At 64.6% G+C, this 13,022-nt stretch overlaps 2 protein-coding genes across 2 annotated transcripts; both read right to left on the bottom strand.

Annotated features, from left to right (window-relative positions):
- Nucleotides 1-81: 81 nt before the first annotated feature.
- FABP3 (fatty acid binding protein 3) lies at nt 82-3,742 on the bottom strand. Its single transcript, XM_050909840.1, has 4 exons — nt 3,629-3,742; nt 2,731-2,903; nt 493-594; nt 82-380 (listed from the first exon to the last, which is right to left on the bottom strand). The coding sequence occupies exons 1-4, from the start codon at nt 3,699-3,701 to the stop codon at nt 327-329; spliced, it is 402 nt and encodes a 133-aa protein (XP_050765797.1). The 5' UTR covers nt 3,702-3,742; the 3' UTR covers nt 82-326.
- Nucleotides 3,743-7,619: 3,877 nt separating this feature from the next.
- On the bottom strand, nt 7,620-8,290 carry LOC127025178 (cAMP-dependent protein kinase inhibitor beta-like). Its single transcript, XM_050910032.1, has 3 exons — nt 8,244-8,290; nt 7,781-7,932; nt 7,620-7,702 (listed from the first exon to the last, which is right to left on the bottom strand). Exons 2-3 carry the CDS (start codon nt 7,923-7,925, stop codon nt 7,620-7,622), a joined length of 228 nt encoding a protein of 75 aa, XP_050765989.1. The 5' UTR covers nt 7,926-7,932; nt 8,244-8,290.
- Nucleotides 8,291-13,022: the final 4,732 nt, after the last annotated feature.

Raw genomic sequence — 13,022 nt, 5'->3', positions numbered from 1 at the left:
CTGGCTGAGACTGGCATGGCTCAACGCTCCGGGTGAGCACGTGCCAAACAAGCCTTTTCCCAAGTAAGCTGATCACAGAGCTTAACAACATGGCCTTTATTATTTTTCCATGTGGGTTTTCCCATTATTAATTAAAAAAAAAACAAACAAACCGTGAAACCACCACCCAAGCCCCAAGCAGCCCCACAAGGCGATGGGGACGGGGGCAGCAGGCAGCCCCGGCGGGTGCAGCGGGCTCCAAGACCACGGCAAGCCGTGTCCGGCGTGGGGCAAAGATGAGGGCGAATGCGGCACCGGGTGACGGGCGAGGGAGCTGGGGACAGCGTCTATGTCGCCTTCTCGTAGGTGCGGGTGGAGACGACGTTGCCCATGGTGAGAGTCTGATGGCAGAAATGGTGGTGGGGAGGTTAGTCGTGCCGAGCCAGTGCAGCTCCCGGCTCACCCTGTCCCGGGCTGAACCCCTCCTATTTAAAACCATTTCGATTTCCTTACCAGAATTAATTTCCCATCCTTCAGCTCCCGGACCAGCAATGACTCCTTCCCATCCCACTTCTGCACGTGGACGAGCTTGCCTCCATCCAGCGTGACCACGGACTGTGGGGAGAAAGCGAGACCCGCCGTTACCCTCCTCCCCGGGGTTTGTCGGCTCCAGGGGCCTTTGACCCACGGAGGGGCCGATGCGGGGCCGCCTCCTGCTCACCCCGGAGCCCTGCGGGACTCGGGGACAGGCTGCGGGTGCCACCGTGGGGATGCCCATCGGGCGGCACCCCCCTGACTTCGTCAGCCCAGTTCGGCACAGGCTGGATCCTGCTCTGTCCGCTGGCTGGGTCACGGCCTCGGCTGCCCCCCAGTAACCCCGCTGTGGGCACCGTCATGGTGACCCTGCCCTCCCTGACCCGGGCCAGCGCAGGGAGCCCTGCCCAGGGCCGCATCCTGCTCCGGGGCTGCCGGGACCTAATCCCAGCCGCTCCCAAGCGTGGCTTGCAGGCTCCGGTGCCAGAGGGGATCAAAGAGGTGGGGCAGGTATCGGTGCTTTGAACCAAAGCATGCCCCCGCGCCGGAGGGCCCGGCAAGGGTTTTCGGAGGAGCTGATCCAGCAAACATGCCTCTGCTCGCCGGGGCCGCGGTTTGCACAGCCGCTGCTGTTGACTCAGCCCCGAAAGCCCGGCCGGTGCCAAGGTTAGTGTGACGGCCGGCTGGGCAGGGCCGCGGGGCAGCACGGTGCGGGGTTGTGCCAGGACAGGCAGTGGCACCGGCTGCCCGGCCCCGTCCTGCCCGGTGCCACCCCCCCCTCCGAGCTCCTCGAGAGCCGCGTGCTGCCCCCTCGGGTGCCCCCATGGCTTGGGTGTCCCCATAGCTCAGGTGCCCCCACAGCCCAGGTCCCCACAAGGCTTGGGTGCCCCCCATGGCTTGGGGTCCCCCCCCAGAGCTCAGGTCTCCCCATAGCTGGGTTGTCCCCACTGCTCAGGTGCCCCTCGGGTGTCCTTGCACGGCTCGGGTGCCCCACAGCCAGGGTCTCTGCACCCATTGGCTCTCCCTGCGCAGCTCGGGTGCCCCACAGCCCTAGACCCCACACATCCTGGGTGCCCCACGACTCAGTGCACCCCACGGCGTGGCAGACCCCACCTGCCCCATCCCGTGCAGCCCCATGGCTCGGGCAGCTGTCCTGGCCCCCGCTGCCCCGTCGCGTGCCCTCTGGCCACCGGCCGAGGGGCGCCCGAAGGACACGTCCCTGGGCTGCGGGCAGGAGCTCGTGGCAGGTCACACGCCTCCGCTGCTTTGGGCATAGTTTCCACCAGCTCCCGCGGGTCCCAGCGACGGCAGCGCTGCAGGCAGGGACGTGCTGCCCTGTATCTGCCTGGCGCTGCCCCCTCGCTCGCGCTCGTCCCCTTTCAGCCCATCCTCGCTTTGTGCCCAGCCCTTGCGCTTGCTGCTTTGGGGCCGGGAAGGGGTTTTGTGTCCAACGAGCCCCAAGGTTCTCCCCTGAGGTGCCCCCCGGGCTGGGTGGGGGCACAGGGCTGCCAGCTGCTCCATGCACGGTGTATTTAATGGTGCGTGGGACCAGCGGCTGGGAAACTAGGAAGAAGCAGGGGCTGGATCAGTCCTGCAAGGGAAAATGTCTCTGCAGGGTGGGAGAAGCCATGAAAGTAGCTCTGACCCCTCTCGAGGTGTTGTTTTCCTTGCTCTTATGGGGAGGAACAGCCCGACCTGGGAGGTGTTTCCTCCAGGGACCCCCCAGGGAGGCATCAGCCCCTGCGGAGGCATCGGCCAGGCGGGATTGCCCAGCTCCTCCGTCCCTGCCTGCAGAGCTGCCTGCTTTGTAGGGCGAGCAAAGAGGGGGCTCAACAAAGAAGTCTTGTGCCTCTCTCCCCGCCCGGAGTGGGGACAACAGTCGCTGCCACCCCACCGCATCGCCTCTCCTCCTCTTGAGCAAGCCCCTGGGGCAGGCAGCTGGCATTTGCAAGCTTGGTTCTTGCACAACCTTCCCGGCAGCTCCAGGGCCTGCGCTGCTCCCGGGGGGAAAACCCGGCTGCAAAACAGGCAAGGAGGGGGGGCTTGGCTGGGTGAGACTGGGCTTGAGCACCAGCCCCAGCGGGCAAAGCGGTTTTACCCTTCCAAAGGCAAAAAGGATGGAGCCCCAGAGGCAAGAGCTGATGGTCGGATCCAGTAGAGCCCACAGACCGTTTTTTGGGGGTCCGACGCAGTGGGGCAGGCGCTGGGGGGGCTCACCTTGACGTGCCTGTCGTCCGCTGTGGTCTCGTCAAACTCCTCGCCCAGCTTGAAGCTGATCTCCGTGCTCTTGAAGGTGCTTTGGGTCTTCACCGTGATCTTGTCGCCTTCCACCTCGATGATGGTGGTGGGTTTGGTGAGGTTGGCCATCTGCCGCGTGGCGAAGCCCACGCCTGCGGGGTGCAAGGTGGGGGGGGGGGGGAGCTGAGGGCGCGTGGAGGGGCAGGATGTGGCCGTCAGCCTCCCATCCCTGCCGGCATCACCCCGGAGCTCTTCCTCCCTGTGATGGGGCGGGGTGAACCCCAAAACTGCTCCCCACCCACTGTCCTGGGGGGCCCCGTGTGTGCCTGCCACGCTTGGGGGGCTCCGGGGCAGGAGCGGGGGGGGGACCTGGCCATTGCTTGGGGACAGATTCTGCACCAGCACCCACCAGCTGTGGGGCTGGGCGGGGTGGGGGGGCACCGGTGTCATACACCTCCCCCCTAGACTGCTCTTGGGTGGGGGACCCACCCTGCCCAGGAGCTGCACAGGGGCTGGGTGATGGGGGGCTCGGGCGGGGCCTCGGGGATGGAGGCTGGAGGGGTCCCGGGCGGCTCCCTGCACCCCGGCAGGGGCATCCCCTCCCTCCGCCAAGGGCTGACCCCGGGGGGGGGGGGGGGGGGAAGGATGAGACCCCCTAACCCAGCCCAAGCCCCCAGGCACAAAGCCCCAGAGCCCCCCATAAACCACCCCACCCAGGCAGCAGCGACCCCCCCCCCCCGCCTGCAGCCCCCCCCCAGCCAGAGCCCCCGGGGGCTCAGCCAGGCAAATTGGGTGGGGGAGTGGGGGGGGGGTGTAGAAAAAAAACAGGAATGATGTCCTGTCTCCAGCCCCCCCCCCGCAGCCCCCCTCTACTCACCCAACGCCTTCATGTACTCATCGAAATTGGCCGAATCCACCAGCTTCCAAGTGCCCACGAAGGCGTCGACCATGGCGAGGGGGTGTGTGGGGGGGGACACACACACTCACACACAGCCACACGCGTGTATGGGGGGGCCTGGGGGTCCGGCCGGCTGTGAGCGTGGCACTGCACCGCCCAGCTCGCAGCTGCCTGCCGGCCTCGCAGCCGCCTTAAATAATGTCCTCATCACATGATTGGAAAGAGCACAACCGCGCTCCAGAAATACTCCTCGGCAGCGCTGCCAGCGGCCACCTCGGCCTGGCTACCCGTCACCCGTCACCGGCCACCAACCTCTGCCCGGATGCCCTGGTCGTGGAGGGTCAGGTTGAGTCGGGTCAAAGATGGGGAAGAGCAGAGTGGGTCAACTGTGTCACGAGTTACGTACGGTCTCTGCGCTGGCGGTGTGGGGTGGCCAAAGGGCGTGGGATATGGGGAAACTGAGGCAGGGCAGAGCTGGGCACGGCAAGTGTGTGCCCACCCCACGGCAGCCCCAAGGAGAGGGGGACAGCTGCTGCCCGTGGGTGGTGGGGCATGGCCAGGACACGGGGACACCAGCAACAGCGGTGTCCTTCAGGGTAATGTGTCCTGGGGACAGGGAAGCTGAGCTGGGGAAACCGAGGCACGGGAAGCAGCAAGTACCAGGGTGGGGGGGTCAGGCGTCCAGGGGAGTGTGGGGACGTGTGTGACCCCATCCCTGCTCCGTGTCTGTGGGGATGCGTGTGACCCTGTCCCTGCTCCATGTCTGTGTGTGTGGGGGGGGACACACACACACATGTGGCCCTGTCCCTACCCTTTGTGTGTGAGGACACACACGTGTGCCCCCAGTGATGCTCTGTGTGTTGTGGGGACAGTGGGGACAAGGACAGCCATGGGACTGTGGGACCCACAGCGTGTCCCCCCCCACGTCTCCCCTTGCTTTGGGCTCCAGTGGCAGCAGGGTCAGGGCCAGTGCATCCCCCAGTCCCTTCCCAGTGTGCAGGGGGTCGCCTGTGGCCGTGGGATTCAGTGTCCCCTGCCCCCCCGCCTCCCTGGGGACATGCCTCCTCCTGCCCCTGTCCCCAGGCAGCGGAGGGTCCCAGCTGGGGGGACTGGGTGTCCTCGAGCCCGTGGCTGCAGCGTGTCCCCCCACCTTGGGGACACCGGGGTCAAAGTGACCAGGTCCGGGAGGGACCTGGGGACACTTTCTCCCTCTCCCTGGCCCCAAGATGTCATCACAGACACCCAAAAATAGCCGGGAGCTCGTGTTCAGCCTCCTCCCGCTGGCACTGCCTCCGAGCAGGACCCCCTCGCCTCACATCCCCGGGGGGGACAGGCACCAGGCCCCGCGGGATGGGTGTCCCCCCGCCCCGGCTGGGACACCCCGCAGGACACGGCTCCCCAGGGAAGGATGGATGATTTTTTCGCTGTTCAAGTCCCCGGGGAGCCAGAGCCCCCACTCACACCCTCCCCCATGGCCTGGGAGGGGACAAAGGCGGCAGGGGCTGTCCCCTGTCCCTCACCCTCCTGGGTGTCAGTGTCCCAAATCTGCACGGCCCTGGTCCCCACAGGCGCTGCCAGCCTCCCCCCGAGGCAAGGGGACGGTGAGATGTGGCTGTTCACATGTACAGCTGCCCGCGCACAGGGTCACCCATCCACAGGAGCACCCACGCACGTGGACACCCATGCTGACAGACACCCACCATGCAAATGGGTACCAATGCACATGAGCACCCAGGCACATGAACACATATGCACACGGCTGCCATGCACGTGGACACCCACCCACAGGAGCACCATGCACAGGAGCACCAGGCACATGAACACGTATGCACACGGCTGCCATGCACGTGGACACCCACCCACAGGAGCACCCATGCACAGGAGCACCCACATGCATGGACACCCACATACACACGGACACCCACCCACAGCAGCACCCCCCCTGCAGAGATCCTCCCCCCCCCAAATCCCATGCCCGTGGACACCCACCCACCCACAGAAGCTCCCATGCATGTGGACACCCATGCTCACGGAGACCCACCATGCACATGGGTGCCCATGCACATAGACAGCCACACACATGGACACCCACTCACATGGGTGAGCACCCATGCACATGGTCACTCATGCACACGGACACCCACCCACAGGAGCACCCATGCACATGCACACGCATGTTCACAGAGACCCACCATACACATGGGTGCCCATGCACATGAGCACCCACGCACATGAGCACCCATGCACATGAACATGCATGCACACGCTTGCCCATGCCCATGGACACCCACCCACAGGAGCACCCATGCCCATGGACACCCACGCACATGAACACACATGCATATGGCTGCCCATGCACGTGGATGCCCACACACATGGACACCCACCCACAGGAGCACCCATGAACATGGCCACCCCCACGCACACACACACATGCACACTGACACCCACGTGCATGACACCCATGTGCATAACACCCACGCACATGGATGCACAAAAGTGCCCACACATGTGGGTGCTCCATGCACAGAGGCACCATGCATGCAGACACCCATGCATGCAGACACCCATGCACATGGGTGCACACGCACACGCACACGCATGGATGCCCACGCACACGCATACCCACGCACACACGACGCTACGTCCTGGCCGGGGCTGGCCTCCACACCGAGGGACGGGCAGCCGGTGTCCTTGCCCAAGAGCCCCGGGGGTGGCCAGGGCCACCCTGGGGTGCTGGGGACGGGTGCTGCTGGGCACGGTGGCCCTGCGTGTGGCCCTGCACGGCTCTCCCGAAGCCGGTCACCACCCGGGCGGTGGCCAGAGTGGACCTGGGCTTTGGGATTTATTTGCTGGTCCCACAGTGACAGCTAGAGGTGACCACCCGTGATGGAGCTGGGTCCAGCACAACATGCAACCACTCTGCCGGCTCCAGCCTCCAACCAGCAAACCCCAGACTGGGAAACCAGCCCCTGGCCTGGGCAGGAGCTGGGCAGCCCAAGTCCTTCCCGGCCTCTCGCCTCCCCCAGCCCCTCGGTGCCCGGGCAGGAGGGTCCCCGTCCCACCCGCCAGCAGGAGCGGAGGTTTTGGGGAGCATGGCCAGAGCCTGGGAAAGCCCGAGTCCGTTTTGTGCACATCCCCGAAGTGCCGCAGGACCAGGCTGGCCCTGTTTGCTGCTGCTTCCCCCTCTCTGGGTTTTCCCCAGGGACACGGAGGGGCGGGGGGGATCCCAGCGCTGCGGGAGGGGACCAGGCATAGGGACACATGGGTGGCCCCAGCATGGGGGGCTGGAGTGATGCGCAGGGCTGGGGATGCCCAAAACAGCATCTCCCTGCTCACCCCTCCGGAATTACTGGCATCCCCCTGTCCCCAGGAGCTGAGAGCCCAGCACCCCTGGGGCAGGGACCACCCTGGGGTGCTCCGCTCCCCAGTGGGAACCCTCAGCAAGGTGCTGGCTGCCAGAGGGGGGCTTTGCTTAAGGCTGGGGGGGGCCGTTGGGGTTGTGTGGTGCTTCCCCCTCCTCCCCTTCTTGAAAAAGGCTCCTGCATCACCCAGAAAAAGAGGCCAGGAGACGGAGGTGGTACCCAAAACATCACAGTGAACACCACACTCAGCTAGAAACACCCGCGGGCTGCTCCTGCGACGAGGAGAAAGGCCCCCCCCGGCGAACCCCCTGCGCTCGGCTCTGCCAAATGCCCCAGAAGAAAAATATTCCTCCCCACCGGGGAGGCAAAAAAATCCCCCCCCGGGGTCCTCGCCCAGGGCGTGGGTGGGAATCACCCCTTGGTCACGGCAGGTCCCCGCCATGCGATGCTCCCCCCATGGCGGGGGGGGATGACGCCTGATGGTCTCGCTGCGGTAGCACCGAGGAAAACCCAGCGGACTCCGGCCGTGCCAGGAAAGCTGGGCTGATGCTCCGCAGCCTCCTCTTTCCTCCGCTGGTCAGCAATGTCCCCCCCCAGGAGCGGGCTTAAGACGTGTCCTTCAGCTCGGGGCTGGGGGGCTGCGGAGGGGGCACCTCCGCCGAGGGCGACTGCATCTCCTGGGCGCTGCCTGCGAGGAGAGACGAGGGTATGAGCAACCCCGGTTCCTGCCCGCCCCACGTTGTCCTTCATCTTCCCCGACACCCACCTGCGCTCAGGGACATCTCGGCCAGCTTGAGGGGCAGGTCGGAGGGGCTGACGCCGGCCGGCGAGCCCAGGATGTCGGGCAGGGCATTGCGCCGGCCCGTTCTCCCGGAGGATGCGAAGTCCAGCACGGGTTCCACCTCGGTCATGCTAACCCTGGAGAGACACAGTCCCCTCCCCGTCAGCCCCTCTGAGCACGGCGGGCAAAGGGGACCCAGCTCTGGTCCAGGCAGGATGCTCTAGTTCCCAGCAGGCAGCATCCCCTGCCTGCAGCTGCCTGGGAAGGAGGGCTAAGCCCTCTACGACCCCCTGTGCCCACCCCGACTCCAGGCTCTCCAGGAGTGAAGGACTCCCCCATCCCCAGGGCTGGCACCTTTGGGTGCTGTGATCTCCACTGGTCACTGCATCATGGAGGAAGGGGGGTCCTCAGGGGTCCCACCAGCACCCCCCATGCTGAGCAGCCTTACCGGGCACCCTCCAGCCTGGCCTGGCACTGTGTCTCCCCCGTGCCCAGGGTCCCGCTCCGCTCTCTGGCCTGGTGGTTCCCCCTCCTGACGTCTCCCAGACAGTGAGGGATCCCACGGGAGATGGGGACTCCCGGCTGGATCCCCTCCGGCTCCGACCTGGGGGAGGCAGAGCAGGGGGTCAGCGATGGGGCTGGTGCCAACGGGGTGTGAAGGAGGGAGCAGGGAGCAAGCCTGGGGGTGGGAAAGGCTGTGTCGCCATGCGGGGCACCCATAGCACCCAGCACCAGCACCCTCCACCCTGGGTGGCTACAGCAAGCCAGGCTGCGAAGGGCAGGGACCCCTCGTCCCTGGTGGGCAGGCAGGAGGAGGAGATGGCAGCAAGGGATGGAGGGAGAGCAGGGATGGGGACATGGAGGTGACACCCGGCTGGGAGGTGGGACAGCAAGGGAGGCTAAGAGGGCACAGCGGGACCGGCTGCAGTGCTGGGGCACAAGGGCACATCGTCCCCAAACTGGGGACCCCACCGTGTCCCTTGGAGAGCGGCTTTTGCTGAGCCAGGGCAGGCAGTGGTGATGCTGGGGTCCCCTCGAGCGGGCGGGGGGGCCCTCCCGGGAAGCCCCCGGCACCGGGCACTGTGCAGATCCCACCGGTGTGGAGCCAGCCCCGGTGCACGCCGCTGCTGGGACCTTACCGGGATGTTTGCTCAGCGCTGGTAAATATTTTGGACTTCTGCAGAAGGGTTTTGCAGCTGCAGGCAGGAGGTGGCACAAGGGTGGCACAGGACCTTGCAGGGACAGGGGTGGCCTCCACCCTCCCCGAACCCCCTCCACCCTCTCATGGGGCGCAGGGACCCCCAAGCCATCACCCCAGCAGCCCCGGTCCCTCCAGGTCGGACGCTGGTGGCGATGCTGGGACCAGTGTCCCCAAACTGGTGGCGGTGGGAACTTGTCCTGCTGTGGGGGGGGGAAGGATGAACTTACCAGTGTCCCCCTGGGAACCGCTCTCCGGTGGAGGACGAGCCAAGGTCTCCGAGTCCTTGGGCGCAGGCGCCGTGCTGAGCGGGACGAGTGACCCTGGCTGCGTGTGAGGAGGAGAAATGAATGATTAACCTGGGAGGTGATTAGTCACAGGGCGGCCGCCCCGCGCGGGGCAGGACCCAGGCCCTTTTCAGGTGGGGAAACTGAGGCACGGAGCGAGGCTCGGGTGCGTGACGAGGGCAGGGTCTGCGGCCCTGCGAGCGGTGGCTGTGCTGCTGCAGAGACATGGCGGAGGTGTGATGCTCCCTGTGCAGGTGTACGTGCACACATGCACCATCTATGGCACACCGGCTGCGTGCGTTTGCGTGTGCATTGGCACATGTATGTGCATGTTTGCGTGCATCACCTCTGCTGGGCTGTTGTGTGTGAGTGTACGTGTACATGCAGCTGGAGCTGAGCCCCCGGGTGTGCATGCGTGGTGCCCTCTGGTACACACGTGCATGCATGGTGTCCCATGGCACACATATGTGCATGCTTGGCATCCCTTGGCACATGTATGTGCATGCAGGCTGCATTGTAGCACGTGTGTGAATGCATGGTATCCCCTGGCACAGGTGTGTTCATGTGTGGTGTCCCGTGGCACGTTTACATGCATTCATGGCATCCTCTGGCACACGTGTGTGCATGCATCGTGCATTGTGGCACATGCGTGTGCATGCATGGCACCCCCTTGCACACATGCGTGTATGCCGTGTGCCCTGTATGCACGCAGGCACACGCGTCTGCCCCTATGTCAGTGCGAGGGTTGCTGCCAGCTCCTGTTAGTGCCGGAGCCGTGTCACCTCCTGGTCACAGTTTCTAATCACACCCCACACATTTGAGTTCACGTCCTTCCTCTCGCACCGAGCGCCCCGCAGCAACGCCTGCTCGCCCGGCGGGAGCCCTCCACCCCGCAGCCCCTGCTCCGGGCACCGGGACATGGGCAGGTGGCGTGTAGCATCCGTGACGGCACCGGAGCGCCCGCCGTGTCATCCCGGCAACCCTTTGGGAACCGGGGCTTATATGCCGGGCCTGCATGATGGTGGGAGCACGTGAGTGTGCACAAGCACACACATGCACACACGTGTGTACACTCATGTTCACACACACACATATGCATAAAGTCATGCATGCACACATGCAACCGGTGTTGCACGCAGATGCACGCATAGAGGCATGCATGCACACGCGCAGGCATGCATGCACATATGCATATATACGTGAGCGTACATGTGCGCACGCTGCGTGGGCGCACACACGCACAGACACACACACACACACAGCCAGCCTGACTCTTTGCACATGCCAGCAGGACAGGAGCCCTGCAGGGCTGGAGCAAAGCTGCCTTCCTGGCAGCCCCAGCAGCTCCTGCCAGCTCAAGCGCTGGAGAACCAGGCAATAAACAGCCTTCAAGACCAGGCTGGATCCTGCCCGTCTCCTTCCCGCAGCTAAACATCTCCAGGGTCGCCAGGGACGGGGTGCCCGGGACGCGGGCAGGCGTTACACCCCGTACGCTCACCCAGCGCACCGAAAAGCCGTGCAGAGAGATCAGGACACGGACAGAAAAGCCGCTGGGACCCTGGAGGGGACAGAAACCCCTCGGGGCGGGGGGGGGTTGTCATGGGCTGGGGGGGAATCCTGAGCACTCCTGGGATGCAGCATCGCTGTCACGGGGAGCCCGTCGGGCTGTCCCCTCTCCCCCTGCATCCCTGGGCTCCCTTGGGAGCAAGGTCCAAGGTGCCAACGCCTGTCCCGTGCCGAGCGCTGCCGCGTCCTCCCGATCCCACAGGCAGCAAATCCAACCCAGCGCTGGGCAAATAACGTTGCATAAACCCCGGGCCTCCGCAGGTCCTGGTCCTCTAAGCAGGGACCGTTTCTGGGAGGCTTAACGTGGTCTCAACTTAAAAAAGCTCCTGGAGTCACATGGAAGGTCCTCGGGGCCGCTGGCTCCTGCTTTAATGCCCCTAATGGGATATAGGAGGGTAGGGCAGAAATAAACCTTAATCCCTCCTGGAGACGGGCTGCGGTGGAAGATACTGGGAAGAGGTGGAGGGAGGACACGGCGCTGGGACGTGTCGTGTCCCCTTGGTCAAGTCCCTTGGGAATCGAGCCAGCCCCACCGGGGCAAAAGCTGCCTCTTGCACAGAGGCCACCAGGAGACCAGAAAGTGTCCTACAATGCCATATCCAGGCTGGGGTGTCCCCAAACTCGGGCATCTTCATGCAACGCAACGTCCTCCCAACACAAGAGCTCCCCGGGTCTCCGTCCCTGTGGTGCCGCTGAGCCCCGACGCTGTCGTGCCACGTGGGCGAGAACCGTGGGCGCACGCTAAGCTGCTCGGTACGGGCTGGGGATGCTCAGGAGCCTAATTTGGCTGCGGCGATGACCAATTAAAGCACAAGAGAGGAAGGCGATGGTCTGGCTGAAGGCCAGCGGGCGAGATGCAAAGTGATCACGAGATGAAAGAGAAGAGAAGCGAGATTTTGCCGAGATTTTGCCGTCCCACCGCAGCCGGGATGTGCCGCTCCCCATCATGTGCTGCTGCAGATCCCCGCCCCGTGCCCAGTGTCCAGGCTGCCTGGGCAGCGTGTGCAGGATTAGACCTTGCCTTTGGTATCCACGCTCCTTGCAGGATAATCTGCTGCAGGAAACATCTCCTAAGCCCTGTTTTGGGTTGCCCCAGGCTGCCCCACTGCTTGCTTTTGACATTTGGGTATGAACCCCAAGCCTGGAGCAGCCCGGGGAGCTCCTGTACCTGCAGGCAGCGGGAGGAAGGGCTCCTGCCCCAGCCCCTGCTCCCTGCTCACCTGCTCTTTGCTCCAAACCTCCTCATCCAAGTCCAAAAAGCCAAAATCCATGGCTTGTGAAGGAGGTGCTACAGCTGGACACCTCTGCTGAGACCCAGAGCATCACCCCCGGGAGGGAGAGCGGTTTGGGGTGAGGAGCACCCAACCTCCTCTTCTTCCTCTTCCTCCTCCTTATCATCCTCCTCTCCCAGCCTTGGGCCGGGGAAGTTGCAGGATGGACCCAGCCAAGGGACTGACCTGGCTTGGAAACAGCCACCCCTTTCGCTACCACCCGCAGGCAGTGACACCGGCTGCAGGCAGTGACGACACCGGGTGCAGGCAGTGACGGGCAGGGACGTGCTACGGCCACCCCGTGCCAGACCTGGGCTTTGCCGTCAAAGGGAGGAAACCAGCCGAGGGCGTTAGGAGGAGCTCAGTCCCGTCCCACGGGGGTTTGGGTAGGACGGGCAGCAGGGTTTGGTGGTGGAGGTCTCCCCTTCGACGTGGCATCGTTCCTGCTCGAAGGTTTGACCTAAGCTCCCATTTCCCTGGATATAAAAGCCCTGGAGGAAGGAATGAAGCTGCTGAAGGGGCAGAGAAAGGTGTGAACCACCCTGGTGATGGAGCAGCCGAAGAGATCGAGGCTTCAGTTCGGGGTCAGACACCTCCATGGGCAGCATGTCTGTGAATCCTCCCCGGCAATCGAGGCAGGGATGTCCTCTCTAACACAACAACTTGGGGTGCCGGGGGCTGGGAGGGAGCAGACCACGCTCACAGGCTCACCTGAAATTGCATCTGTGGCTGCTGCCGGAGCCAGCACCTGGAGCATGGGGACCACAAGACATCTCGTGGTCCCCACCACGGTCACACAACACCAGCCAGCTTTGCCGAACGCATTCCCCCTCCCAGGGCACATGAACCAGAAATGCTCCGGGGTGTTTAGGACTGGAGAGATGCTACAGCGATGGCTGTAAAGT

This window comes from Gymnogyps californianus, chromosome 22 (assembly GCF_018139145.2).
Source record: "Gymnogyps californianus isolate 813 chromosome 22, ASM1813914v2, whole genome shotgun sequence".
NCBI classification, from domain to species: Eukaryota; Metazoa; Chordata; class Aves; order Accipitriformes; family Cathartidae; genus Gymnogyps; species Gymnogyps californianus.
Note: the sequence above shows the minus strand (reverse complement) of the source record. Positions and strands in the feature narration are given on the sequence as shown.

Coding starts and splice junctions, on each gene's coding strand:
- LOC127025178 (XM_050910032.1), bottom strand. CDS start 7,925: ATGACCGAGGTGGAACCCGTGCTGGACTTCGCATCCTCCGGGAGAACG. Junction 7,703..7,780: donor CGAGATGTCCCTGAGCGCAG/GTGGGTGTCGGG, acceptor CTCTCCTCGCAG/GCAGCGCCCAGGAGATGCAG.
- FABP3 (XM_050909840.1), bottom strand. CDS start 3,701: ATGGTCGACGCCTTCGTGGGCACTTGGAAGCTGGTGGATTCGGCCAAT. Junction 2,904..3,628: donor TGAGTACATGAAGGCGTTGG/GTGAGTAGAGGG, acceptor TGCACCCCGCAG/GCGTGGGCTTCGCCACGCGG. Junction 595..2,730: donor CGGACGACAGGCACGTCAAG/GTGAGCCCCCCC, acceptor TTCTCCCCACAG/TCCGTGGTCACGCTGGATGG.